Here is a 27,939-nt window from a genome sequence, read left to right as displayed (position 1 = left end):
ATGGACACAGCCTCTATCACATCTAGCACAATTGCCTAAGTCATATTAACATATTAACACCAACATTCAAAAGATGAAAAATACACCTTTATTACTTCTGAAAAAGCATTATTTTACAGATGCAACCCAGCGCATATTGGTTCTCAGGACATGTTTTTACAGTACTCATTGTTGGAATAGGATTCTTCTGGTGTTTTACCAGTATGATTGTACAAGTGTAAACCACAGAGTGTGGCGCCAGACTGTAGTGCTGCAAGTACACAGCAACATGCTCTTTTCATCAATTCAGGGGCAGACTTAGTGCTGGCACTAGGCATATGCTCTCAAACAGTCTCTTAGTGGAAGACAGAGGAACATGATCATCCAGTTCATTTGCTGCACCTTGAAACCAGACTCAATCACCTTAGCAATAATTCGCCATCTAATACATCTTAACATCTCCTAAACACAAGATGTCCCATTTATGGGTCTAATAGCACCTGGACCCATTCCTGACACATTCAGAGACTGCTAAGGAACTTGAAAGTGCTTGTGAAAACTCGATTCATACTCTGGGGAATACTCCATTATTATATATTATATATATTGTGCTACTTGCCAAACTGGCCTGCAAACACTGTACACTATTTAGTGCAGTGACACTATTTCTGTATTTGGATCAAGCATTTTGTGAGAACTGGGGTGCTATTTCTTATTTGACATTACAGCAGCATTACAACTAATGAAGCACAACTTTTTGTGATGACTTTTATGGAGCCACAAAACCCAGAGGTCATAAATACACATAAGAGTGCCCATGCATGGACAGTTGTCTCACATTTTAACTACTAAAGTCAATTTAAAGCTCTTACCATGTTAGCTAAAAAGTACTGTACAAGCCGACACCAGTAATGACAACAGTGGTTCATTCATCACACTTTCAAGTGTATAAACACCATACAGACTGAGTTTAAAATAACCAAGTAATGTAGCCATTACACCAATTCCTGTAAATATGTCTATTGACCAATAGTGTTGAGAAAAAACATACGATTGCTCTTATTTTTCCCCCACATCATGTCAACATCAGTTTAAGAAGAATTTAAACTCAAGCTCATACAAAGGAAACAAGTCTTCTGATTGGCAACAACGTGGGGTCGTCTGCAATCAAACCGGCTGCCACCATCGGCATTATGGCAGTGAAGATCCTGCCCAGAGATGAAATGTGACATGATGAGATGTTAGAGAAAAAAACACAAAAAGCAGAAGCGTTGTTATGATCAGTAATGTGACCCTAACTATTGACACCTCACTTGATACAAAAACTAGCGCTTATTGTTTTACAGATTCCTGTAAAATCAGTTAAGTTCATCTGATGACGTTTTTGAGACACATTAGGATTATAAATTACACCAATGGAGTGTCACGGAAGAAAATAAAACAGGGCAGTGAAGTGCTGGCCCTCTTGACAAGTGGAAAGGTAAACGTTGAGAAAAGTGTGCGAGGATCAGGTCAAACTCATTACTCACAACCGTCTAATTCCTGATTCGGGCTGATCGGTGCAACTGGAGTACGGTGGAGGAGATGGAGTACAAACAATGGAGCTGACGTCATCTTCAAACTCCTCACTGAGGGACAGGAAGAGGTAACTGTTAACTTTTACATCAGTGTTATGTGCAACTAAGATTAGTCAAATATTAATTTTGGAAATAAAATGTACCTTCGGTAATATGCAAGCTCTTCCTGTAGCACGAACACTTGGGCCTTGAGTTCATTCCTCTCCTGCAGGACGTCCCGCAGCTCCTGCAGGGTGAAGCGAGGTTTGTCTGACTCCTCCTCCAGGCTGTCTGTCTCCTCCTCTGGCTCTGTATCAGTTGACACCTTCTGCAGTCAAAACAGACATTCACCATTTCTCCCTGCACAGCACAGACACACACTGACACTAATCATGAAATATGTAACTCAGTAATTCTGCATTAGGCAACAATCAGAGGCACTATCACAGTCTTTGTTTCTGTTGGTGATTGAATTGATATTGATTTGTTTCAACTATCTAAAATAGTAAAGGTACCCTGTGGAGTTGGCCACTAGTGATGTTGTAGAGCAATGTTTTAATAAGCAGATCGCTGTATTTTTTGTTTCTTGTGCATGTGTACAGGCACAGGGGTTAAAGTGATACATATTTCAGCCAACTGCAGAGTGGTGGTGGTAATTCATGTCAACAGTTGGCAGAAATGTACCATAAAAGATAGCAATGCAACAATAAAAGAGGAGAAGAAGACAAAGCTGATGTAAACAAAGCAGATTTAAGAACATTTAAAAACAGCTTTTGCAAATGTTTCATGGGGTAGGAAATGTGTTCAACATGTTTGTAAGGACACGCCAGCATGACAGAGTGATAATGCTTTGTGTTTAATATAAACAGTCTTATAGTGGGCCTCTGCTACAACCACAGTAAGACTGTGTACAGGGAAGAGTTAAGCAGGTGTCACCAGAAACAATGCTGTCGTGTCCTCATCTTTGTCACCCTCTTCTTCATTATTTTCTCTGTTCGATGACCTTGGGAGAAGGGAAGGGCTCTTGTCATGCTCAAAGCAGTTCGCTAGGAAGTCAGGGTCGCCTCCACACTCCACCCACACTGAATCTGGTTTGATGGAGTTAGATGGTGCTGCTGTTGAAGACTGGATTGGTGACACAAAACATCCTCTTAGGCATTAGAAAACCTGCAAGACTTAATGAACTACAGCCAAACATAGTTTCAACCTACTTATATTCATATTTTTGTTACCATCATCTGTGGTGATGTAGGTAATGACATCCCAGATCTGGTAAGAGAGGTTTCTTCTATGTCAGTGACCTCTCTCTCCAGTTCCCACCCCCGGAGCTCCTTTCTCAGCCTTGTGACCTCCAGCTGCAGAACCCCCAGCTCCTGCTGCTGTGCCTGGGCTGCAGCTTCCAGCTCAGCCCTCTGCTGGATCAGTGCCTTGCCCTGAGCCTCCATCACTCCTATCCTGTGACGAAGGTCCTGGTTGATTCTTATCAGCCGATGCTGCTGCATCTGGAGCTATAGTTGAGGAAATTCATTTTTCAACATCACAAAATCTGGTCAAAGGTAAAGTAAATAAGTAAATTCTAAACTGATGCAAATAGTCAGGTGCCAGTATATGTGCTGTATATGGTCAAAATCCTCACCGCCTCAACGTCCTCGTTTTTTAGTGTCAGCTCGTGGTCTTTAGCCCGGATTTCATCCTTCTGCTTATCCACCAAGTCTTTCAGCTTCTTCATCACCTGCCTCTCCTTCTCTGACGTTCCTGTAGGTATCATAAAAAAAACACACCGAAAAAATGTTCATTCATGCAACATCAATGCAATCTGACACGGGAGAACAGAAAAAAAACTATTTTCACAAGTTTTTTTGATTCATTTCTTACCAACCACTCAACCTTCCGTTGTGCCAAACAGCAACTATTTTAAAACATTAAATTATCAAATTCAGCAACATCCATTCGATGAGACGGATTGTGCAATGCTTTTGCCAGGCGACTTTAAAATCTAAATTATAAACATAACATCAAAATAGTTTTCAAGACAGACCCTTTTTGCAACTGCAGTACCATGTGACTATGCAAATGTAACTTTTCAAGTTAAAACTAAATTGTTCACTGTGATGGATTACATCATCTCAAACACATTTCAAGTCTGTGCTAGTTGATTGTCACAGTGTACCAGTGTGTCTAGTAAAACTACTGGCTGACTAGAAGGAAGGAAATCAATCTAAAAAGTTATGTTATGCTTTGGAAAATTGTCATCAGTAATGTAAGGTATACACAATTTGCAGTTAAACACAAAACCACAAGTATAGGCCTCCAAAACCTGGTCTCTTTAAGACTTACAGGGGCTTCCTCCTGCTATTAAAGCGTTACACCATGAATGTATTTTTCTAGACAAATAATGTGTCAGTGAGCAGACTAATCATTTCATGCAGTGCCCATTCATTTAGATGTACATGTTCATAAGCAGTGTGTGTGTGTGTGTGTGTGTGTGTGTGTGTGTGTGTACTGTGGCTCCAACAGTAAGTATAGCTGCAGCCACCATGAAAGTCTCACACAAGAACTGTACTTTGGTCTGCTTCAAAAATAGTCTCCTTTACAAGCTCCTGACTGCCTCTCTTCACAGCCTCCTTTTTCATGTCAACATGCAAGCATGCAGCATATAATCCCATGTGACCACAAAGGGTAAATATGTGTGACGTACAGCAGATGGTAATCAGCGCAACACAAATCTGCAGTGAGCACACATATGGAACAGATAAGATGTGCTGGAACTCTCGGCCAAGACCAAAGTAATTTAGTATCCAGAGTCATCTCAAGATACTGTACATCACAACATGCATGGCAAGAGTTCAAACAGCAAAAGACAACAGACCATGCTGTGTTGTGATTATAGTTATTATACTATATATTAAATATATTTTCACATTCTTAATATTTGTATTTTTTAATATTAAGTTGAAATTGATACTGATCAACTCTGACAATTCATTCATCACTATCTACTATAATAACCATATGGAGGTGGACCGATCCAACATTTTTTCTCCTGTTACTGATTCGTTTAACTTAACTCAGGATATCTGCTGATTTGAGTACCAATCCCATATGAGTGCTCTCTTTTTCACAAATTTTAAATCTGCATATCTCATGGCATGGAACTAATTGGGTTAAATTTACGTGAGATGGCATGTGGCTGCACTAAAAAGGTGTCATCATGCTGTTACTGAAAAAATTAAACTGATAGCAGTAACACTTCAGAATGACTGACAAAGAAACTGTATTTACTGTCGATTGGTCTCGTCATTGCTGATACCGGATCCGCTTATAATAAGGTCACTATTGGCATAGATACCAATCCACCGTATCAGATCGGTGAGTCCCAATCACCATATCATTTGAAAATTACATTTTACAGGTGAACTGGAGGCTGAAAACTACCCATTGGTATATTCTTGCAGAAATGTTAAAGAAACCTAAGAAAAATAATAATTTCTTGTCCAATACATCATCTCAAAACCTCCCAAAACTCATGTGTCGAAACCCAGGTTGAGAGCCGCTGCTGCAGACAACCCACCTTCCTGCTTCTGCAGGTCTTCCTCTGTGACGGGGGACTCTTTGAGAGAGAGACTCACTAAGAGCCTCTTGTTCTCTGCCTGAAGCTGAGTGATTTGAGAGAGCAGGTCCTGGACTTCTCCTCTCCACACATCATCCACCAGCTCCAACTCCTGAGCATAGGAGATACAGAAATAATAAAAAAAGAGAGAAAACACAAGCACAGTCAAGTGTCTGTACAGACTACTTGGTATTTGTTTGAAAAGGGTGATATAGCTGCATTGACCTGAGGGCATGTCAACAACACTTCAAATCAGATTTTGCTGCCTCTAATTTCCATATAATGTCAGTAGTACCTGATGTAAATGTAATGCAAATGTAAACCCTTTTCTAGTTTGGGAATAGCTGTTTTTCTCTTGGTTTTTTTTTCACTGTTGGTCAGACAAAAAGAGCAATTTTGAAATGTCAAAACTTATATCATCGTAATTGTTACTTGGTTACTTACCTTGAAAGGTAAACGTTTAGGTCACACCACATGCACACAGTGGTGCACACACAACCAGGTAAACATACAGGTAGCAGAGAGACAGGCCATGGATGTATTATAAGATCTATTATTTTGCATCCATAAGACACACACACACACACACACAGTATGGTTGATAGGAACACACACACACACACACACACACACACACAGACCTTCTGGTGCTTCCTCTCCTGATTGTATCTGTCGCTCCGCTCCTGCCGCAGCCTTTCCAGCTCCCTCCGCAGCCCCTCGGCCTCCTGTACGGCGGCTCCACGGCTCACCAGCGCTTCCAGCAGCTCCAGGACACGCACCACTTTCGGAACCACCCCGACCAGAGACTCGCACCCAAACCTGTCTATGATCCGCTCAAACTCCTGTCCGAGCACCGCCGCTATGTCGTACACATCCACAACGGTCAGCTCCGCCGCGGGTCTGTCCAGCGCTGTCATAACGCAGGTTTCCATGTCTGTCCACTGCTTTATTCACACACCTCTGACATTCAACATATCTCTCTTTCCTCCGACACTCCGAGCAGACTCACATTTGCTGTGGAAACTAGTTTACACAAGCTAACTTAGCCGAAGCACGTCTCAACATGGAGAGAACTTGTTTCAGTTTGTTGACAGGTTAAACTTTGCCAACGGACCAGTGAGATACTTTTGATGCTCCGTTCAATATCCTCGCGAAAAGTCGTACATGTTAATTTCAACGGTAATAAATACCACCCTAGCGTATGTTCTAGTCAGTGTATAAATAATAAAGGTTCATTTGGGTGGCTGCTGCCAAGTGGTTGATTTAGACAAGCTAAACGGCAAAGTGCTGCTTGTGATAAAGTGTAGGTAAATACGCGAATAAGGCAGCAGTGCTTAATATTACCGTGATGACACATAAGAATATTAGTTATTAATAATACATTGTGTTGACTATCATTCTGCTTCGTGAATGTCCTATCAGCAGTGGTTAAACGTCGAGTTTTATAAAAACAATTCATTTTTACAATGGCTCCTGAAGGCAGCAGCCCTTCCTCCACGTTGACTCGAAGCCCTACTGCGCATGTCATGATATTGCTATTTCATTACCTTCTATGCCCATCATTGAGCTTTTAAAATATCCCAACATTACTTGGCACTTGAGGTAGAGGCGGCCTATAATAAGCAATTAATAAAACAAATTATGTTAGACAAAAATTATTTATTAAAATATTACTGTGTTTAAATGGTTAGGGGATTTCTTGGCAGGAATATGAAAATATGTAAAGAATATTTCACTCAACTACTTTTTTTTCATAGCTAAAACAACATTCGATTCTTTTAGTTTCTTCTTTATAGTGCTTTATGTGTGATTTTATTTTGTTATTGATAAAACCTTTGAACAAATTGTACCTAAAAAAAGCTTCATAAGCTCAGAACAAGATGAAGTAACACAGTGGGACATTAAATCAAACATTTATTGTTCATTTGTTTGACATTTACACTTCTTACAAGGAGACACCACCATTATCTTTACTAAAATATATTAATAGATCTGAGTGTATAAAGACATTTCGTACAGAGGAAAGGACAGAACATAAAGAGATGCATTTTAAGACCTTGTAAGAAAAGCGCCCAGAGGCAAAGAGGACTGGAACACCCTAATATTGTACATTAACTAACCCTAAATCTTCATATTCAGCCTAAAAGAAGCATTTGATCATTAAGGACACCTAGATCCGATATTTGTGTGCAAGTATTAAGTCTATCTATATGCTTAAATGTAATATCTAGGTCCTCCTCTAAGAAAGGGACATTCAAGAGATGTGTGTAGATATAAATTATACTTGATGCGAGTCGCACACTCCTATACAGACTGTATGTCTTTACAGGTATTATTTAATGCATTAGTACAGTACATTTCAAGGCCTCTGAGACAATCGTGTACTGTTGCGAAGGAAAGCCGTTTTGCACATAAGAGGAACAATGTCCATCATGAAGGCAAAGCCAGAGGTATGTAAAACTTTTGCAGCAACATGGACGCACATGATGTGATTGCCCAGTTTCTTTTTACCGCCCACCATAACATAAATAGCATACAGTGTACATTAAGAAAAACGTGATGTGCTCTGTAATGAACGTCCAAAATAGTGTGCAAAAAGGTTGTCCAAAGATTGATCAAAACTAACAACTGACATACGAGTACAAGATATGCTGCCGATTTGTGATTATCGTCAAGGTTTGTATTCTAAAAGCAGCAGTAATGCTAGATCATCTAAAACGTTTGTTGTGCAGAAAAAATACTTTCACACAGCTTAAAAGTATACTATTAACCTTTACTAAAATAAAAAGGGTTCTGCCTGGATGACATGCATATGCATCTTTAAAAAAAGGGGTTCAGACAGCATATCCCTTAGGCATCAAAGGTCAAAAAAAAAAAAAGGTCAGGCTTCTGGTCCATTTTGGCAAAAAGAAAAAGAAAAGAAAAGAGGAAAGGAAAACAGTGAGATGCAGGATGAGGCAGAGGATTGTCAGCATGCAACTTAAAGGAACCATGCATTCACAAAAAGGCGATCTTTCTCTGGTCAATCCAACCATCTGTTAGTGGAGCCTTTTCCTCTTCTGCTCAGGCATTACTTAAACTGCAACATACAGACGAAAAGAGAAAGATTTACCAACAAGTCAAATCTTATTTTCTCATACACAACACACATAGCCATTTCTTCACAGCACTTACCGTGGTTTTGGTTGGTATGTTGGGTTTCTGGGCCAACGCAGGTTTCTTCATGAGGGCAGGCTTTGTGGGTTTTGGTGACATGGTGGCAGGATGGGCCAGCGAGGAGGTTTCGCCGTTCCCCTCAGAAACCTGCTCTAGAGGAACTCCGGCCAACTCGTAGTGCTTCTTCCTCAGCTCGCCCAAACGCAGACGCTCGTTCTCCAAGTGACTTTCTAATTCTAGCACCTTCACCTGAGGGGGCGGAAACAAACAGGTGGTTATCTACGGTCAGAACTGTTTCTGCTATATTTACTTCACGTCAAATCAGTTGCATGTCAAGCTCATTAATATGAAATGGGAAAATGTGCAAAAAAGTATCCTGTGTTTTAGATTTACTTACATAGCCTTATATTGAGTTTAATTCAATTTAATTATTAAGAAATATGAGTAGTGAATGTTTTGAGTATCAAAAGTAAGGCACATATACACGTGCAGCCTTTTGCATTCACTCTTTAAACCCCTCACAGTCCCATGACCATTACTTACCTGTGACTCCATTTCTTCTTTTCTCAACTTGATGAGGGACATCCCAGAGAAGTCCATGGTATCTGCACACAAAAAAGTGTTACAACAGAGTCATTAGACAGATGCTCATCCGAGTCTACAATGATCTAGTACAGATCAAATTGTACTCACCTTTTTCCTCCAGGTGCTCCTGGCCCGTCCTTGTTGAGGCCACCACATTAGCTGCCATTTCATTCACACGGCGAGAAGCCTGCTGGAGAATAGGCAACTTCTTACTGTTGCGATCCGCTTTAACCTGAGTGCAGAGAAAAGTGTGAGGAGTTTAGTCACTAAACCAACAAAGTCATTCACAGAAACCAATTACATAGTCAATGTGCTACTAAAGCGAGGTGCAAGAGGTGAAACGAGGAGAGAGTTACATTTGTAAAACAAATTGCTTGATAATTAAATGTAAAATGGTTAATTTGCTCTCATGTGACGACACATCAAACTCCCACTTTAGAAAAGTGGAGAATATTGTTGTGTCTGATATTCACACTTTGGCAATGAGCATAATGCAATGTACTATATTTCTACAGTAATGAGTAAGTATCAAAGATTTTTATCGTTGTATTTTTCTTGGAAATTACCTTTGAGGCAGCAACCAGCTGTGCTGTGCTAGCAGCGATCTCGTGGGAGCAGACAATCAACTCTTCGTATTTGCCTGTGTGCAGCACCACCTTATCAGCAGACTCCCTGTGAGGAAGCAGGTAAAGACATAACACCACTTCAATCCACTTAACTGGAGAGGGCACAGTTCCGCGCACTGGCTGTGTAATTTCGGGTGCATGACATAACACATTAACATCAATAAATAGTCACTAGGTCTGTTTTGAGTCATGAGTATAATTACAGTAAACCATTGAGGCCATCAGCAAGAATAATAGCATCCTCTTCTAGCCTATACACAGCTTTTTACATGTGCGAGGGTCAGAATTAGCTTAAAATACGCCAAATTTCTGGGTATCCTGAATTATTTCCAAAAAGTATTTAGGGGGCCCAGAAACAAGCCATGGATAGATATTTATTGTGCCTGAGCTGTTCAGCTGTTAAGCCAAGGAGACGCATCCTGTGTAGACCATTTGTTTAGAGAAATAATCCAAATTAATGATGGTGATGGTGGTGTTTAAAAATGCTACATGAAATACACTTAATGGTATTAGACTGTAAGCTGTAATGTCTGGTATAACTTACACCATCTCTGTGGCTCCCCATCCCACAGCCTTGGCAGCAGAGATGAGTCCCTCAGTCCAGCGGGAGTTTCTGGCATAGAACTCCTTAATGGTGGCTGCGCCCTTAACAAGCAAAACATCAGTACTGTTAGTACTGTTAGTTGTTTTTCTGAATGGAGAAGAGCACCTCCCGGTTTGTTCTCAGAAACAAAAGCTGTTGAACTCAAATGAAACCAAGCTGCCAGTTTTGGATTCAAAATTAGAACAGCGTGACTCACCCTCCCACCCTCGACAATCTCCTTTTGCAAGTCTGTAGATGCTATGATCAGCGCACGGATGGCCTGCAAAAGAGTGGATGAGAACAGAAGAGAACCAAGAAATGAAAACAAAAACACAGACTTTCATTAGGACGTTAATTAAAAATAGGATATATGTAGGGTAGACTATGGCAAAACAGTATATTAGTGGAAACATCAAACTACAGTACCTTCATCAGGTCTGTGCAGCTGTAGAGGATTCTGTAAAAGAGATTGAAATAAAGAGTTCAAACACTGAAGAATGACGGGGAGTAAAAAGATGACAGGCGACAAAGACAGAGGTTGCATTTTGGTACTGTGCTGTGCATTTTACAATTATTCGCCTGATGAGGTTTCCAAATCTGAAAGACCATCACTGTTACCCCCGTCTAATTTCAATTAAACTTTAATGGATGATCTTGTTACAAGTTGATGTTTAACTGATTTAGGTCCAAAAAATGAACAAACCTTTCATTGACCTCCAGTTTAACTCCTGATGTGTCTTTTCGTGCCTGATTCATCATTTCCTAAAATACAGAACCATACATGACATTTATCAGATACATTAGATACACTCTACAATATCACAGGTAAATTCATTATAGATGATATGAGTACATCTTAAAGATTTACACCACTTACATCAATCCTGCGGACTGCCTCCTCGATAGCCGCTGATGTTGCAGCCATTTCCTTATCGACCAGATCTCCTAGCTCGTCCTGACGAACGTCCATGCCTTTTGGCCGCAGCTCCTGGATATAACAAAAAGGAAAATGATTAGTAATAATAAAGTAAAATACAAGTGAACAATAAAACAGACAAAGTCTTGATGAAGAAATAAGATTTGGTATACAAACAAAATCATAAAATATCAATAGAATTACAAAAAAAACACACTGATGCATTTGTACTGTTCATAATTCAGGAGGTGGTTGGATGTGCTTCCTATGGATCTTTTCATTTTGTAGAGGGAAGCTAAAATAGTTCATCATGTATCAGTAATCCAACACCCACTGATATCGAGTCAAACTCATATTTCAACAATTTATTTTTGGCCTCCTTGGAAATAAAAAGCGGTTAAATTGAGAGGTCATCTCTGCTTTAAATTAATGAGACCAACTTACCCCCTCTGTTGGATTCCCTCACTGTCCCAGAAACAGGTAGTGGTAGGAATGTTTCAAAAAATGCCAAATAAACAGTATGATGCTGCATTGGTCTCACTGTGTCACACTGTTCAGACTCCGCAGTGATGAATAATAATAAATAATAATAATGTTGCCCGTGATGGAGTAGATGAAGACGAGGTATTATTTGTAATCATATTTTTATCTAAGATTAATTGTCTGCATTAACAAACTGTCATAAAAGTGTATTCATTTAAGTAACAACTTCTAAACAGAACTGTTATTCATATCTCATATAGTGAACCTGGGGCTCCTTATTTAATGCAAGAAAAGCCCCCGCCAATTACTGGAAGTTTCAGAGTACCCTTTATTAAAAATGTAAACAAATATTCTCTGTTAGTGTCTCTCACCTGGCCCAAGTGCAGGATCTTTTGAACGACTATGCGAATGGAGGCCGGGTCTGCCTTCTGCAGGGTGGTCTTGGACTTCAGGTCCTTGAAGAACTGCAGACTCTCTGTGGCACAGCCTCTGCAGTTCTCCGTCAGTCCTGCGGGGTGTAAGAGGTCAGTGATCAACTATCGGCCATAATGCTGAATTCTTTTTAAACTGGCATTTGAAATCAAAACTGAAACAGAAAATATATATATATACAATGAGGCTTTACATGTGGATATATGGCCTGGGAAATAAATACTAAAATAACTACTGGTGTAATGCCAAGGAGGTAATCTGAGATATTCCTTACGGTCTGCATGGTCAGTGGGTGCCATGTGTGCAGTGGCGCTGCCGTTGATGATTGTATCCGCAGCCAAGTGGGAGAACTGGGTCACAGCCCTCAGCAGCCCTCCAGCATCTGGTTACAAGAGCATACAGTAAGACAGCAGTATGCCACATTAATAAACATAAATCAGCCATAAACTCTCAAGAGGTCAGCAGGATCATGTTGAATCAGAAGCAGAGCAAACTTACCCCCCATGTTACTCAGATAATCTGCATGGCCCTTTTTCACTTTGTCTACAGAGCCCAGTGTGGCCTCCGCCCGACTTACGAGGTAATCTGTGATTGGAGGTCAGAGGATTGAAAAAACAAACAAACATAAGCTTTGTTAAAGTCTCCAGAATAGACAACATACTGTATATGTCAACAAGCTATGGTCATAGTTTTTGTAACACATTTTCTTTTAACTTAATTAATTATCACACATTTCAGTTATGAATCTGTTCACTTTATGTCTGTTGTGAAATAATAGAGTAGGTGTCTGACCTGGAGAGCTGGTGCAGCGTACATGGAGGGGATCATCCAGTTTCGCAACAGCATCTTGGATGATGTTCTCCGCCTCTGTGACGGTACCCTGCAGCAGAGCAAACTGCTCCTCCAGAAGCTTCTGCTTCAGCTGCTCCTCCTGACTTGCCTACATGCACGAACATAAATAAACATTCAAAACAACATACATGCGTGTAGGGTTTAATACTTGATGGCAAGAGAATTATATTGACATACATGAACTACATTGTTGATTTTTGTATCAGAACATCTCATGCAATCATACCTGAAAACATATCTGTCCATGGTAAGAGAACTTTCCTTTCACGTAAAAAATATAGCTTTGAAGCCCCTCCTTCACATTGACCTTTATATAGGTGATGGCCATGTTCCAACTATTGACCTTTTTCTTAAAAAGACCATTTATATAGGCTGAACTGTTTTCATAGAGTGCCTTTAAAGCTATTCTGTTCACTTTTGTATTTGTGTTACACAGTGAATCAGTGAAGACACAGATTGTACTACAGCACACTTTTCCTGCAGTCTTTCCTCCATATTGTCGCCATGGTATAAGCCAAGCCTTGTTGCAATCTTTTCCTTTTCCTCTTCCTTATCAACCAGCTTGGACGCCATTATTTGCCACAACATGTTTTCTAAAATGCCTTAAAAACTGATTGTGAGTCACAGTTTGATTATATTTGATTACATTGTACAATACCAGCCTAAACTGCACGTAGAAGATTTGACTAAAATGGAAAAAATGGTGAGTATTATCTTAGGGTTACTATTAGAATATTGCAATTCATCTTAACATAGCCATTGCACAAATATGCACACCCTGCATCACCCTTGGGATATGCCCAGTAAAAGTCTTTTTTCTTAAGGAGACAGATTTAAAATACTGCTGAATACAACTATATGTGTTGAGTGGATACTGTGCTGTTCACTCTGCTGAGCTCGGCTCGACTGTCCTGACTGACCTTCTCCTGCAGTTTGCCCTGCAGATCTCCCAGCTCCCTGCTGTTCCTCTCTCGCTCCTGCTGAAGTGACGACTGCTGCACCTGCGCCGCCTGCCGCAGAGACGACAGCTCCGCCTCCTTCTCACTCACAGATCGCATCAGACGCTCCTTCTCTGCCTGCAGAGCTGTCATTGAGCTGCTCACTTGCTCCGCCGTCTGGCAAAGAGAGAGAGAGCGATGAGGGAAGCCAGAGGAGGCAGATGGCTGCAAGTGTCGGAAGGAAAGTCCATCCGGAAATGTGCCTCAAGCCTCCAAAAGCAGAACCAATGACAACTCTAAATACTAAATGATGGTGAATTAGCTGAACATCATCAAGGTCAAAACATTACAGGTGCACACTCACCACCTCGCTGCTCTGCAGAGTCGCCTTGATGCGCATCACTTCTGCCATCTTCTCCTCCAGCTCTCTCTTCAGCTTCTCCATTTCAAATTTCTGCTCTTCCAGCTACAGTGACAACAAAATAGTATTATTTACACACATACAGCGAAACCACACACCTTGAGACCTCCATGTTTTTCTAAAAGGAAAATATCACCCACCTTCATGTCAGCTTCCTGTTTTATTCGATCAACCTCAAATGACAGCTGCTGTTTGGTCCTCTCCACCTCTTCCTGGGTCTGCTGGGTTGCTGACAGCATCTTCACAGTGTCTGCACTCTGTCAGCACATTAACGCATTTAGGGTTACCACACACAGCCAGGTCTTGACATTTAATTTAAAACAAACATCTCTGGTGTGCCTATACCTTCCGAAGTAGTTCTGCATGGCTGGCCACCAGCTCTGTGTGCTTCTCCTTCAGCTTATTGTACCGCTGCTCAGTGGCCTGCGCTTTCTCTGCACAGAGAAGAGAGATGACAGCGTTATCGTATGCACTTGACCACATTTTGTCCATGTAGAGAGTGTTGACTGTATTGTCTTACTATCTGCTTCGATGAAGGTGGTCTGTAAGCTCTCATGTTCTGCGTTTCGCCGACGTGTAGCCTCCAGCTCCATGCGCAGTTGTTCATTTTCTACAAGAGCACGTTGTTTCTGTGCACGCTGTTCTTCTAGTTCCGCCTCCAAACTGTTGATTTGGGACTTCAGCTGTGTGATGTAGCGTTGAGCCTGCAGGAGGGGAAAAGAGAGATCCACACTTTAGGAATCATCTACTGGTGTTAGTGCAAATCCTGTTTTTTCAATCAACATAAACTTGAAAATGCACTTCTTTTTACAAACCCGCTCATTTCTTGATGCCAGTCTAATCTTATTTCCCAATCTTTTCACTTTGCGTCTGCTTTTATAACAATAAACACATGAAACACAGCAGAGAAAGGAAGGATGACATGCAAAAAACGTTGCAAGCTGGAATCGTATCCATGATGTCAAAAATCTCAACTGGACACCCTCGTCTCTGTCAGAGGCTACTTGCCACATTCCACATGTCAGGAACAGCATTTGCATCCACCCAACACATGACCCAGATTCCTTTCCACATAGACAATAATGGCCTCTAAGGTCAAACCTCTTCTATGCACATACAAAAAAAGTCTGAAACCTAAGGAACAGGTGATTCAGTCTCAACAGTCCTTAGTACCTCTGCTTTGACTCTCTCCAGCTCTGCTCTCAACAACTCCAGGTCTCGCTTCAGGCTCTCAATCTGGAGATCCCTGCCGGGCAGAAAACACACACTATCATAGTGTGCTGGCACAGACAGCAATGCTGAAACCAAATAGTCTTATTGACAATCACAGGTCACAATGAAAAACACCCTGGCTCACCTGTCATCAAAGCCTCCATTCGGAGGTCCAAACGTCTGATCAAATATGTCCAGTTGCTGGCAAAGAGTAAAATAATAAATGACAACAAGCTTACACAATGTCATGGTACTACTGTATGAGTACTTGTGTGAGTGAGTGTATACAGTCTACTGTATACATGTATGCATCTGTGACTTATGTGCAATACCTGTGGCTGTGCCTGTACGCTGGATGTTGACATGTCGCTGACCTCGATGAGCGGCTCGGGGTCGTCATCGTCGTCGTCTTGTTGCTCCGGTTCGTACTCATCAGGGATGACCACCACTGGCTTCACGTGCTTGGCCAGTGAGGCTGCATGCAGAAAGTTAGGTGGGGACTGACAAGGAGACGGACAAAAGGTAGGTATTGGTTAAACCTGTAACAGTATGTTATCGTGTTCAGGTGAGATATATATAAATCAAAAGATTATTTATGGTCTTCTATGAGAAAACCTTCATGTGAAATTTCATAAGCTGTCCATGATTGTAGTCAACAGTCACAGTATGATGAAATCCAAGATGGAGGCTGTGACTCAGCACCCACCCCAGTCATCCAACCCCATCCCTCTATGCTCTTACATCAGGCAGTTTGGGGATCTGGATCAGTCTCTTGAAGTACAACATGTCTCTTGCTTTATTGAAGAAGGTCTTAAGGCTGCGGGAGAAAGGACAAGTTACTCTAATGATCACATTCATGCACAAAAAACAGTATGTTTAATTGAGACTCATGTCTAAATTATGTTCTATTTTGCAATATTACTTATGTTCTAAACTTATAGCTGGCTGTCATGTGTTTTATCACTGTTGGCAAGTATGGCAAACTAAGGGACGCATGAAGCATTAGGTAAAACAATTAAACTACATAATCTGTAATCAATTTCAGACGTGTTAATCTAATGGCACAATCTCCCCAAACCCTGGAGACTCATCTCTCAGTCTCTGAAGATATAAATGTGTCTGTGACAGTGACACCAACTGACTGCCCACAAAGGGTGTGGGGGATGGGAAGCAGTGATTTGCATTGGATCAAAGTGCTGTGGTGACTGGGTGAGGCAGGATTATGTTGCACACTTCTTTGGGTAAAAAAAGAAAATAGATTCTCTCCCTTTTGATGCAGTCACTCCCATTCACTCATAGCCTGAGGCCATGGATGACCTACCTGTGGAACTGGTCATGGAAACGATCACGGTGTCCTTGTAAGGTGTCAGCGGGAAGACCTGAAATCCACAACATGGCATAAAGTTTTTATTGTTATGCAATGCTTTGAGACCCATACATAATCTCAAGGGAATGGCATGAATTATAACCATAATTTACTGGCTTTATTTTATTGATAGAGAACATTTAACAAATGTATCCCAGAAGTTATAGGCTAAGAGGGTATGCCAAATGGCCTTTTTTTTGAGTAACAACTGTTCTTACAGGCATGCAGCTTGAATAGCAGCTTGACGGTGAAGTGGTAGAGGTGACTACAGTCCTGGATAACTTGGATGAGGGGAGCCAGCCGACACTGGCCCGACGTGAGAGTGGATATGGCGATGGATGTGTTGAGCTGTCGGATCACTGGGAGAGAGATCAGAGACAGCAGCATGCAGAACATGTTAAGTATCTCTGAATTACATTTTGTTGAGTAGTTTTTGCAGCACCCTTGAGATACTGGCCTCTAAATGATGCCTATGTCTAGTTCTCATTGGATAATGGATACAGGCCTCTTGTGGTGAAAATATAGGGCTGTACTTTTACCCATTCTGAAAATCATCCTGATGAAGGCTCGGTGCCGATACGTTGGCTGAATAAAGTGCAGACTCTTCCATAGCAACAGTACATACTTTCTGCGACATGCAAACATTGGTAAGGAGAGTTTGTGACTTCTTTCACAGTACAACTGCAAAATTTGTTTATGGTGTTGAGACGTGATCCTGGGCCTCCACCCTGCAGGCGGGAGGAGCATAGCGCTGCAGTGGAGGAAATCAACTTAATGTCCTCTAATTGCAGGCATTTCCTCATCAGTTAAAACAAATTTAGGCAAAACAGGAGTACATGACTTCAAACTAGGCCATGAGATTGAAATCACTTTTTCTTTTTTCTTTTTTTTTTTTAAATGGACTACAGTGTCAGAAAACAGGCAGCACAAGAGTTGCTCACAATAACTCTCTTTAAAGGGCTCTTGGCTTTCGTACATAAATAGATAATGTCAGCAGGCTATAGCCCTCTACTCTAGCTCAAATTTCTCTTCAGTGGAAGAGTAGGATGGGGGGAAAGGTAGGGGGAGTTTTTTTTCACCTGTCTCGGCCAGCCTCAGCTCTGCATCCAAGTAATCAAACACCTCCACTGTGAGCTGGAACCTGCAGGAGAGAAGTTGATACCTTTGTTAGACAGAAAAGAGGCCCCATTCAGAAACAATGATGACCCTGTGAAATTAAACGAGCGGCAGGGCTTGTCCATTTATTTTTTTGTTCGTTTGGATGGCAGTTTGACTTATGATTGGGATTTAAGGCTAAACAGATACTTAATAAAGTCACTTTCCGCAGTATTTGGAAACTCACACATTATTAATGTCTGTTCCTGCAGTGCGCTCCAGGACTTCATCAGACGCCTCCAGGTTCGGTGGGATTTCTGAATGCTGCAGAGGTACATTTTTGGAGGTTTAGTGCCTATTCCCATTCACAGTGTGAATTCCTAACATTTTCCCGAATCACCCATTATCTACGTCTCGGTAACATCCCGCGTGGTGTGACGTATGACAGAGGATGCTCTTACCTTCACATGAAACTCCATTTTTGTGCAGAGCAGCTTGCTATACAGAGCTACCAGCTGTCCATATTTGTCATGGAGGTTTGACTGGAAACCACAGGAGCAAACAAGCAAGAATTATGCACAAATGATAAAAACTAAAAAAATCTCTTCAAGCTGAAGCTTTCTTATATCTTACTGAAGATTATTTCAGGCTTCACAGAAAATCCAGTTGACGACAAATTTACATACTTCTACTGCATTCTTTTAGAATTATTTTCAAAAGATGTAATAAAAAAACATGCAAAGACTCACCCACAGTTTCCCAATTTCAACTAGAGAACTGTGATGCCTCATGCAGTCTTGTAGAACCTGTGAAGGCGACAGCTTGAGTGGACAACTCTAGTAACACTCATATCATATCAGTCAAGTCCTGCTAAACTCACATTCACTCTTATGTGCTTTGAACAAATATTAGTCTTTTTCTGAGAAAGAGGTCTCATTTTATTTTCAACAGTGTTAAAACTGTAAAATATGCAAAATATGAAAAGCTACTTTAGTTTGTCTTACACTCAATTTACGAAAGCTAAAAGCATGTATTTAAATTTAACCATAGCCTTATTATAGTTCAATTTAAATACATGCTTTTTGCTTGTAAGACAAACCCTTAATGGACAGATGGAAGTAACTGTTTTAGATTGTATTACCAGACATAATAGAACAAGGAAGAAAGCAAATATTCCAAAATTGAAAGCAGTATTAAGTCAATACTCATAGCAGTAGTAGTATTCCAGCTTTATTTTGAACTCATGATGCTGCAACCATCTGGTCTTTGATCACTCAACATCTCCCATAGCTCTCCCCTGGATAGTAATAGGCAGTAAGAGAAGGGTATTTGGTGCCTTACATTGCGGTGTCCATCCCGCAGGACTTTGTGCAGTACGTGGCAGAACTTCCAGCTGAGGATGGAGCTGCTGGCCAGAGGGAAACCCAGAGCGTAGGACCAAAAGGTGTAGGCTCCCTTCTCCCTGTGAGTCCCCAGGATGATTCCTGTTGTTGTGTTGTTAAAGAAGCACAAACTATCGCAGGATTGGTGGCTATTCCACGTACAACATTTCCTACACAATGTCACAATGAAATGATAGCCAGGTTTCCATGTCATGATGTACGCCTATTTAAGAAAAATGCCAGTTAATGTGCAAGTTTTCTTCTTTTGTATTTTTCTATCTATATCCCATTACTTTATCATTTTGGAAACATTATTCTTAATGGTTACCCCATTGTGTACCTGAACACTTAAAATAAATACATTTCCAAACAAACAAGCATTTCCATGCCTCTAACACATCCAATGAAATTGCCCTTTTCTCCCTGTAGTTTCCCCATTGTTTTACACTTCTGAATAATGACTGCTGCTGTTAGATCCAACCTAAATATTCTGCTCAACCAGGAAATATATCAAATTACAGAATAAACATGCTCCCAAAATGCTGTTTCATGATGACTTGTGCTGACACAGATCTCTCTGCGACAGTAAACAATGACAAAACATCACCTTTGTCTGTCTGAAAAGAAAGACACTAACAGTTTATGGATGCCTTAAATCACCTAAAAGTTGTGAAGTAAGTAAAGGCAGTACCACAAACTCCTGATCGAAACAGAACAGAACTCTACTGATGTTGGTTTGAAAATAGTTTTCTTTTTAAAAAAGGATACGTCGTGCATGTTTCTCCTTCACCGGCGTCTCAGAGGAGGTGATGGCTTTGCTGATGCTGCTCAGCTGGGAAGAGAGAAGAGGACAGGAGAGGAGTTAATCTTAGATCTCGAGCGGCTTCCTTCTCCTCCCACGCAACTGTCAGTTGTGTGGCTCACAATAGACGTGCCAACAAATTTGTAAGTCGTGAGAAGTTAAATAAAGACCAGAAGTCAAACAAATGATAACAGGCTGCACTGCAATGACAGGAATGATTCAGAGAAACAATGACTCTGCACTGTGTACACAATTGTGTCGTGCAGATGGACTTTCAGCTCTCACCTTATGGTTAGCCTGATTTTAAATGACCAACAACAGTTAGTAATTCAGGAGGAACTAGCCGCGAGGCTTCTTGCTCTTTTGAATGGTTGTGATCTAAACTTAGTCTGACTTAAAGCGAAAGGTGACCACAAGAAAAAAAAAAAAAAAAAGGTGCATAGTGATGATTACACAACACGTCACGTGTTTTCCCTTTGTTTCTTTGCTGGTGCTTTATCACTAACATCTTGATTAAGATATCAAACCTTGTTTTTCAATGTGTAGTTGCTGCTAACCTACCTAGTCATCTGTGTGAAACAACAGCATGAATGTGTGCGGTATTTGACTTTATGTCATCTATGGAAGCTCAGATTAAAGATGACAAACCCTGCATTGAATGATAACATCTTTAATTGCCCTCCTGATAATGAGCCTGAGAGTCTCACCAGAAACACAGGACACACAGCGAGCCACTCTGCAACCTGTCCAGCAGGTAAAACAAGTGTTGCAGGGAGGGAGAGACAGAGAAACACACATAGTCTGGATCTCCACACTGTTGGACGTGTGTGTCCCCATGGACATTCACCTATTTCAATGAACCTCAGCTACAGTATACCACAGCCACAAAGCAATACGCTAACTGCCTGGTGTGGTCATGTTACACTAGAGTGTGCTTGTCATGGTCATCCTCCCTCTGCGCCAGTAGAATTATAGCTTAAAGACTGGAGAAGCAACCTTTCGATTGGGAGGGATCTACTCTTCCTGCTACTCTGCTGAAGTGCTTTTGAGCAAAGCATTGAATCCAGCTCCAGGGTTGCTGTGTAGTTACTGACAGTCCACTGTAACCTTTTTGGAGATTTTCACTAATTTCACTGTGGCCTTTCCTTAATTAACAAGTCATAATTAATGTTTTTAGAAAAACAATCTAATCTGCAAATAAAGGTGATGTCCGTAAATCCCTCTTGAACTAAAGTGTATGTTATTCTTTCATGAATTATTATTTCCAGAGCCAACTGACTTCCCAGTTACAAGATTTTTCAACTATAAGCAACCATGAAAAAAATGAGCAGTGTACGCTTAAAAAATGACTTGCAGATAAGGATCTTCTGTCGTCCTTCATGCACACACATAACTGAAAACAAAGACCGTTTCACAGTATCTTGATGCTGAAATATCTGACAAACAAATAATGGTTTACAGCATCTGTGGTTAGGGCTGTGATTTGAAAAGAGAAAACATGAACAAGATGTATTTGATGAAAACCAACTATGGAAAAGGTTCTGCACAGTGGGTTGTAGGATGTGCAGGGAGTTCACAAATCCACAGTTTGAACTGCATTTCCATGAAGATAGTAAGTAATTAAACTACACATGAAAACACAGAGGGTTGTTAAGATTTCTCTTTCTCCTCCTTCCTGTCTTTTAAATTCAATTTGAATTATCTACTAAAATATATGTTGCACTTTGACCCCGACTGCACAGCAGAGGAATGTAGAACATCCCATGAAACATGCTCAACTATGATGTTTCCTGTTGGGGTGCTGCAAGAGAGATTTGAATCATTGACTCACTAACACATAACAATTACATAATGATCAAAGCAGCGGCTAGACAGCCACAATTACCTTGGACTACTGTGACACCACCCACAGCTAAATCAGGCACAAAAACTGTGTGGTGTGCCCCGCCTTAAGTCACAATTCAATGCTGTGTTTTGTATGAAGGAAGTGTGCTGTAAAATAATCAACTCTTGGCCAGAGAATAACTCTCACGCTGCAGGAAAAAACAGCTGGGCTTTATAATTATCCCAAAAGGCTTAGCCGTGATTATTTTTAATATTTGGAGACTTGAGTCAAACCCTTTACAATTTTGCACCAAAATAGGAAAAACTAAGACAGAAATGTAATACAAATACATATCTACTTTGTAGATATTTGTTTGTTATGTGCCCTGTGTCCTTTTAACACATCTGTTGAGGACCAGAGTATCTGTATGATGCTAGCAAGGCAGCTTCACCATCACAGTATTACATAAGAGACTAATCCAACATGCAGTTTAAACATTAAAGCAGCAACATCTTCAATCTCAGCCTCTCTTTCATAAAAGTATTTCCCAAAGTATCTGCCTGTGTAAACGGCTCCTTAAACATGAACGTGTAACCATAATATGTAGTAGAAGTTGCACAGTGAATGAAAGCATAAGACCCTGGTTCTTTGGTCTTACCCTCAAACACAGGCTTAGGTATCCATGTCACATCTTTGTTTGAAACATAATCACATATCAGTGGCAGAGGCCCCTAATCCCACAAAACCCTATAAAAGCCTCTTTAATACATTACAAAACCTGGGAGTCGCCACCCCACCCCACCCCAACCCAACCCACACACACACCAAAACATACATGGCCACACAACAAAGCACAGAGGGGCTACTGTGGCGTTCAGAGTGAGAGAGGGGTGTGCTGGTTAATAGGAGACTCCCCCCTGCCTGCTTCTGACGCAAATGAACTGCTAGCCTCGTTTACACTGGGCAAGTGCAGTGGGCTAGCATGGAGGCCCGTGTGACAATGAGGGGTTTGTTCGGGGAGGAAGGCAGACAGCTGGGGTAGAAGATTGGCTTGGATGGGGGCCGCGCTCTGGCACACAGAGCCTGGCACTGACGCCTCAACAGATGGCCGCTGAGCAGCGAGGCTGCAGGGAGACTCTCATCGTACATCCAGAATGGCTGTCAGTCAGAGAGCAGCGAGAGAGCCGGGAAGGGTACAGAAAGGAGAACGACATCGAATGCACAACAAAAGGTGGAGTGTGGCCAAATACTACATACAGTTTACTGTCACAATGAGCACATGGTCACCAGCTGGTCACTGTGTTGCAGCTTTTTTGGGAAACAATAGCTGATTTCAGTGTCACTCCTTGCAGCACTCCAGTGTACATACCTATATATGCCCTTGCTCAAGGCTACTAGGGAAGTAATGGGCACTGGCTGCATGAGGATCAAACTACAGTAGCAACCTTTTAATTTCTAGTAGTAATTTAGTAAAGCTCTGCTACTACATATGATACAAAGTCTCACTATCAAGCCTCACATCAGCCTACACACAGTTCACACACACAGATACCATTTCCTTAATGCCATGGTCAAAGGTAAGTCAGATGAAATCCAAACTTTTTACTAACAGAGCAGATCGGTCCAAGCGCTCCAGACATGCCGATACTGTCGACTGTGCGGCTGCCCGACGAGTTAGTGCTGCATCTGGTTCAAGCGTCAGTAAATCCTCTGACCAGCAGAGAGGAGAAGTGACAAGGAGGGAAAGCCTGAACTAATCCCTGAGGCCTGCCATACGGTCTATTGCCAGCTAGCATTACTGTAGCCATACACTCGCTCCACAGTCTACACCCTCCATGCTGCATTAATACCGCCAACCTTGAGGCATCTCTGCTTACCTTGTCATCCCTGCCTTTCAGCAGCGTGTCCATGTGCTTGGACATCCTGGTGTGGGACAGTGTGTAACGTTAATGAAGTCAAGGCATCAACGCTACACCTGAGCTGCTTCTCACTGGACATAATGCTCCGAGGCAAGAGCACTTATTGCAGGTCCTTATCAGCTTAATTCAACAGACTGCTGCTGGGGGATCTGGCTGACAAGGTCACACACACAGACCTGTTAGTTGAGGTTAGCTACATGTAGCACTAATAAGATTATTAACTATTCACCTGACCAGTGTGTTAAATCAGTAAAAGCAGTGACTGTGTCACAGCGGCAACAAGGGAAATGCAAAGTGCAAAGGTTTAAATATCTTTGACACCATCTTCAGTGAACACTTGGATTTATTATACGTGTTCAAAATGCTTTTCAGTCACTTTTCACAACATTTTCAATTTATTATTCTTTCTCAGATCAAATGGTTTTACAAGGTTATTTTGGTATTTTATTAGCTTCTTATTGTGTTGCTCCTCACCAACTGCTCCCTTTTCTGATTAAACTAGCACAGCCTCTCCCACATCAACATAGGCAATAATCCACAACTGCTGCTTTTCTAGCAGAAAGGACACTGCACATGTCACGGCGATGAACACTGTATAAACACTAAGAAAACCTCTTCATCTGATGTTCTGCAAAGTTTACTGTCTACCTAACTCTTAATGCTAAAAATGTGCCATGAAATTAAGAATATACATCATATCCATCGCCAAGTTCATTAGATTAAAGGACACAGCTGAATATGTCTGAACTACAGACAAACATGGCAACAGCTAGTACAAACACACAAACACTCATGCCAAATAAGATACTTATATTTTGTTGTAAAAGCTTGTTCACAGTCATAGTTCTGAAATATACTAAAGAAATATGTCAACAAAGGCAGTATGGATGGATGGACTTCAGTGAGAAAGACTGGCTGCACAGATAGAGGCTATGTCTTTTTATTAGGTTATGTTTCACTTGTATGTCTAATTGAATTATTAATACTGCAGCCACTAAAATATTCAACAAAAGATAAACTGTTTTTTAGCAACCAGATAGTTTTTTCGCCAATTTGCAGAGCTGTTTAGATAGCTCGTGATTCACATGATGCTCACGATTATGTGTAGCTGCTTAACACAACAGGGCACAGAGCGTATGCACCACTGCATAGTTACAGTACTGTGATTACATTGTGTTTAGGACATGTTGGTTTATTTTCAGTGAAAATACAAGGATATTATGGGCATCACGAGCACAAGTTTTGTAAATAATGCATGAGAATTACATGTGCGCTTTGTATGGTTATACTGCTCATAACGCTCTAGAAAAGTTTTCATCATGAGCATTTAGTCCAGTTTAAAAAATACAGCAATAGTTAAAAGGTGAAGCTTGAATCCCATTTTGTTTGTTGACAAACGCCGACATAAGATCTCACTACAAGAACTTCTGAAACAATCATAACCAAAGTGCTTTTAATTCTCTCTCTACTCCCACTCAGTTTCCACTCTGGTACACCCATCCCCCTTCCCTCTCTCATGGGCGCTCACTCAGGCAACAGGAGCGAGGGAAAGCAAACACTACACACACCACACACAAACACACAGGACGCTGTGTGAGACATTTCACCTTGGTACCGAGGTCAACATAAAGAGGAGTGCGAGTGAGGTGCAGCAGAGGCGCTTCAGTCGGTGTCCTGGATGAATCAGCAGTACTGAGGAACTCTATCACATGAGAAATATAAATCTAATAGAGGAATATACAGGCTCCCTCCTACACACAGCAGCCCTTTAATAACAGGTTACAATTAAAATGACACTTATTCAACCGATAGTTGCACAGTTTGCCATTTTACAGTTGCTTAGTCAGTATATATTGCAACTAGTTGAGTCTCCACATCCACTAAACTACTTGTCATGAAATGCTAATAAGGAAGTTTGCCATAATGTTAAATTATCAGCCAATCAGGAGTCAGGATTCTTCCTCATACTGCCCACTTCATTTGCATGTTTCCCAGTGGATCCATCCAGCTGAGCAGTGGTGATTTGCTCCCCTGTGGCTGCACACCGAACCCGTCCGTCAGTCATTTTAACAAGATCACACGTTCGAAGCAGTTAATCCAACTAGTTCCAGTCCGTTCTGAATATGCCGCGAGTTATAAACAACACTTTGACACTTGTCCTTTACACACAACAAGCCTTGTTGAACATTTGCTGCACAGCATGGAACTAGTAAAGCAACAACATCTAGTGTTGAGCCTAGTTGTTGCCTTTCGCTACTCTCATCAACAAATATGCTTCAATATTAAACAAGTGAACTCAGCAGGAAGGGGGCAGGGTAAAGGACTTTTTAAATCTTTGATCATGATTATTACATACAATTGATTGTAGCTATGTTGTGAGGTGGAAGGGGCACAGAGGACAGAGAGGCAGGTGTTTGAACACCTCAGCTCCACCTCGTTCCTTGTGCTTCAAAAGCAAATAAAACACTGACAGAGGAAAATACACCAAAGGTAGGAAAAGCTCGGCTCATTTTAGATAACAAAATACTGAAAGTGCTGCAAGTCTGAACTCCCAGGCAGCTGTTTCACAGTTTGTTTAGTTACTCAACCTCGTTTGAGTCTCATGTTTCCAAGTCGGACTGGGTGGGTGTGTGTGTGTGCTTCACTTGACACATCAGCTCCATCCTCCCACAAACTTAAGCATTTATTCAACAATACTGTCAACTTTAAGTATCTTACTCATGTATGATGAAGAGCGGGGTTTAGTTGGCAGATGACTGCAGTGAGGAAACAGCCAGGAACCACAAAGCACCTGTTGTTGTGTGAAGAATGAGACGAACCTCATTCCTTCAGCGCGTACGTTCAAAAGAACCTGAATCAGATTACTCCACAAGGGTAATATCCCGAAAGTTAAAAGCTCTTTTTCCTGTTTCCTAAGTGCTATATGCAACAACGAAGCTGCTAAAAAGAGAAAGAGAAACGTCTGCAGGAGAGGAAAGGTGGCCAAACAGGAAGGACTTGATCAGCATGATACCAATAGACAGACTTCAGTGCCGAATGAATGGTGGGACGACACAGAGCCCTGTGTGGACTACATTATGCTTAAATGGTCAAATCTCTCAGAGTTGAGCAGTTAATTAGATTTGGTCTCTGAGAAAGCTCATCATGCCTCTGACACATGATTGTGAAATATACAAGTTTCAAATTCTTTAAGTAAAAGTTCAAGCTATTGATAAATACTGTTTCTGGGATGTGCGCACTTTAAAACACACACATAGGACATGTACAGCCTCGTGCCATAGCTAGCTTTAATTAGAATATTGTTTTATCAAGAAGACCTACTGCAGACATTTAATCCACATATTAAACATTCAATTACAAAGTCAATTTGTTAATTGGGAATGTGGCCTATGCGGTACACTGTGACCACCACACACACACATCCACGGTCACGGCCACAGCAGGCCTGAATAAAGCGCAGGTTTCTCATCAACGTTAACCCGCCGAGTCTTATATTTTTACCTGCTGCTTGTCAAAATGCTCCCGCTCCGCTCCGAGATTGGCCTCAGTCCGCCTGGTTTTCACCCGTGTGGGCACCTGTCTTATGCTGTTCATCCTCTAGTTTTGACAATGACGGTGTCAGCAAGAAAACAATAAATCCCACCTCCCCTTTGCCAAAAAAAAAGACACCAAAATGTCCAGTGGCGAGCAAATATCAGAGGTTTCTTATCTAGACTCCAGGCTCTCTGTGCAGACGCAAAGGACATCTCCGAGCTGCGGCTTCATTACTTGTGATGCACCGCGGCTGAAGGAGGAAGAGCAAATGCAAGTGAATGCGTCTGCCTCGCATTACGTGGACGGATCCTCCCCCAAGGTGGAGGAAATCATCATCATCATGTCTTCTGCCGTCGATAAACGTATGTCACTTTTTCCAGCTACATTTATCACAGGGCAGGCATGTCAAGAGTTTTAAATCAGCCTTTCCCCCCTTATTATAATGTACTGTGTATTTCTTTTTTTTTTTCTTCTCCCGCCTGTCTCGCTCAGCTGTAGGCAGTGACGTCACTCAAATGAAATGAAACCCACGAGGATTATTTCAGTTTTTTTTTCCTTCTTGATTCTCTTTTAATCCCGAGATTGCATCTGCTTTTTTTTTCTTTTTTTTTGCAATAACAGTCGAGCAGTGATGTCATAAACCAGGAAATGAAGCTCAGATTAAAAT

At 41.3% G+C, this 27,939-nt stretch overlaps 2 protein-coding genes across 3 annotated transcripts; both read right to left on the bottom strand.

Annotated features, from left to right (window-relative positions):
- Positions 1–70: 70 nt before the first annotated feature.
- LOC139283601 (RILP-like protein 1) lies at positions 71–6,205 on the bottom strand. 2 transcript variants are annotated; one of them, XM_070903594.1, is made up of 8 exons: positions 5,787–6,205; positions 5,107–5,257; positions 3,172–3,290; positions 2,768–3,043; positions 2,472–2,660; positions 1,700–1,863; positions 1,509–1,607; positions 71–1,187 (listed from the first exon to the last, which is right to left on the bottom strand). In XM_070903594.1, the coding sequence occupies exons 1-8, from the start codon at positions 6,075–6,077 to the stop codon at positions 1,094–1,096; spliced, it is 1,383 nt and encodes a 460-aa protein (XP_070759695.1). In that variant the 5' UTR covers positions 6,078–6,205; the 3' UTR covers positions 71–1,093. The 2 variants fall into 2 exon arrangements, with proteins under 2 accessions (XP_070759695.1, XP_070759696.1); XM_070903595.1 differs by having other exon boundaries at positions 1,700–1,860.
- Positions 6,206–7,042: 837 nt separating this feature from the next.
- On the bottom strand, positions 7,043–27,515 carry hip1rb (huntingtin interacting protein 1 related b). The gene is made up of 32 exons (XM_070903593.1): positions 27,240–27,515; positions 19,961–20,024; positions 19,152–19,294; positions 18,560–18,616; positions 18,272–18,352; positions 18,058–18,134; positions 17,795–17,856; positions 16,934–17,074; positions 16,671–16,728; positions 16,091–16,166; positions 15,682–15,849; positions 15,495–15,550; positions 15,311–15,383; positions 14,658–14,841; positions 14,483–14,571; positions 14,278–14,394; positions 14,081–14,182; positions 13,699–13,893; positions 12,719–12,866; positions 12,425–12,511; positions 12,201–12,308; positions 11,866–12,002; positions 10,973–11,083; positions 10,799–10,857; positions 10,522–10,552; positions 10,313–10,375; positions 10,057–10,157; positions 9,453–9,558; positions 8,995–9,118; positions 8,845–8,906; positions 8,320–8,550; positions 7,043–8,224 (listed from the first exon to the last, which is right to left on the bottom strand). Exons 1-32 carry the CDS (start codon positions 27,330–27,332, stop codon positions 8,216–8,218), a joined length of 3,213 nt encoding a protein of 1,070 aa, XP_070759694.1. The 5' UTR covers positions 27,333–27,515; the 3' UTR covers positions 7,043–8,215.
- Between the last annotated feature and the right edge of the window lie 424 nt (positions 27,516–27,939).

The sequence above is a fragment of the Enoplosus armatus genome, chromosome 4, assembly GCF_043641665.1.
Source record: "Enoplosus armatus isolate fEnoArm2 chromosome 4, fEnoArm2.hap1, whole genome shotgun sequence".
In the NCBI taxonomy this organism is placed as follows: Eukaryota; Metazoa; Chordata; class Actinopteri; order Centrarchiformes; family Enoplosidae; genus Enoplosus; species Enoplosus armatus.
This window is presented reverse-complemented; position numbering and strand designations above follow the sequence as displayed.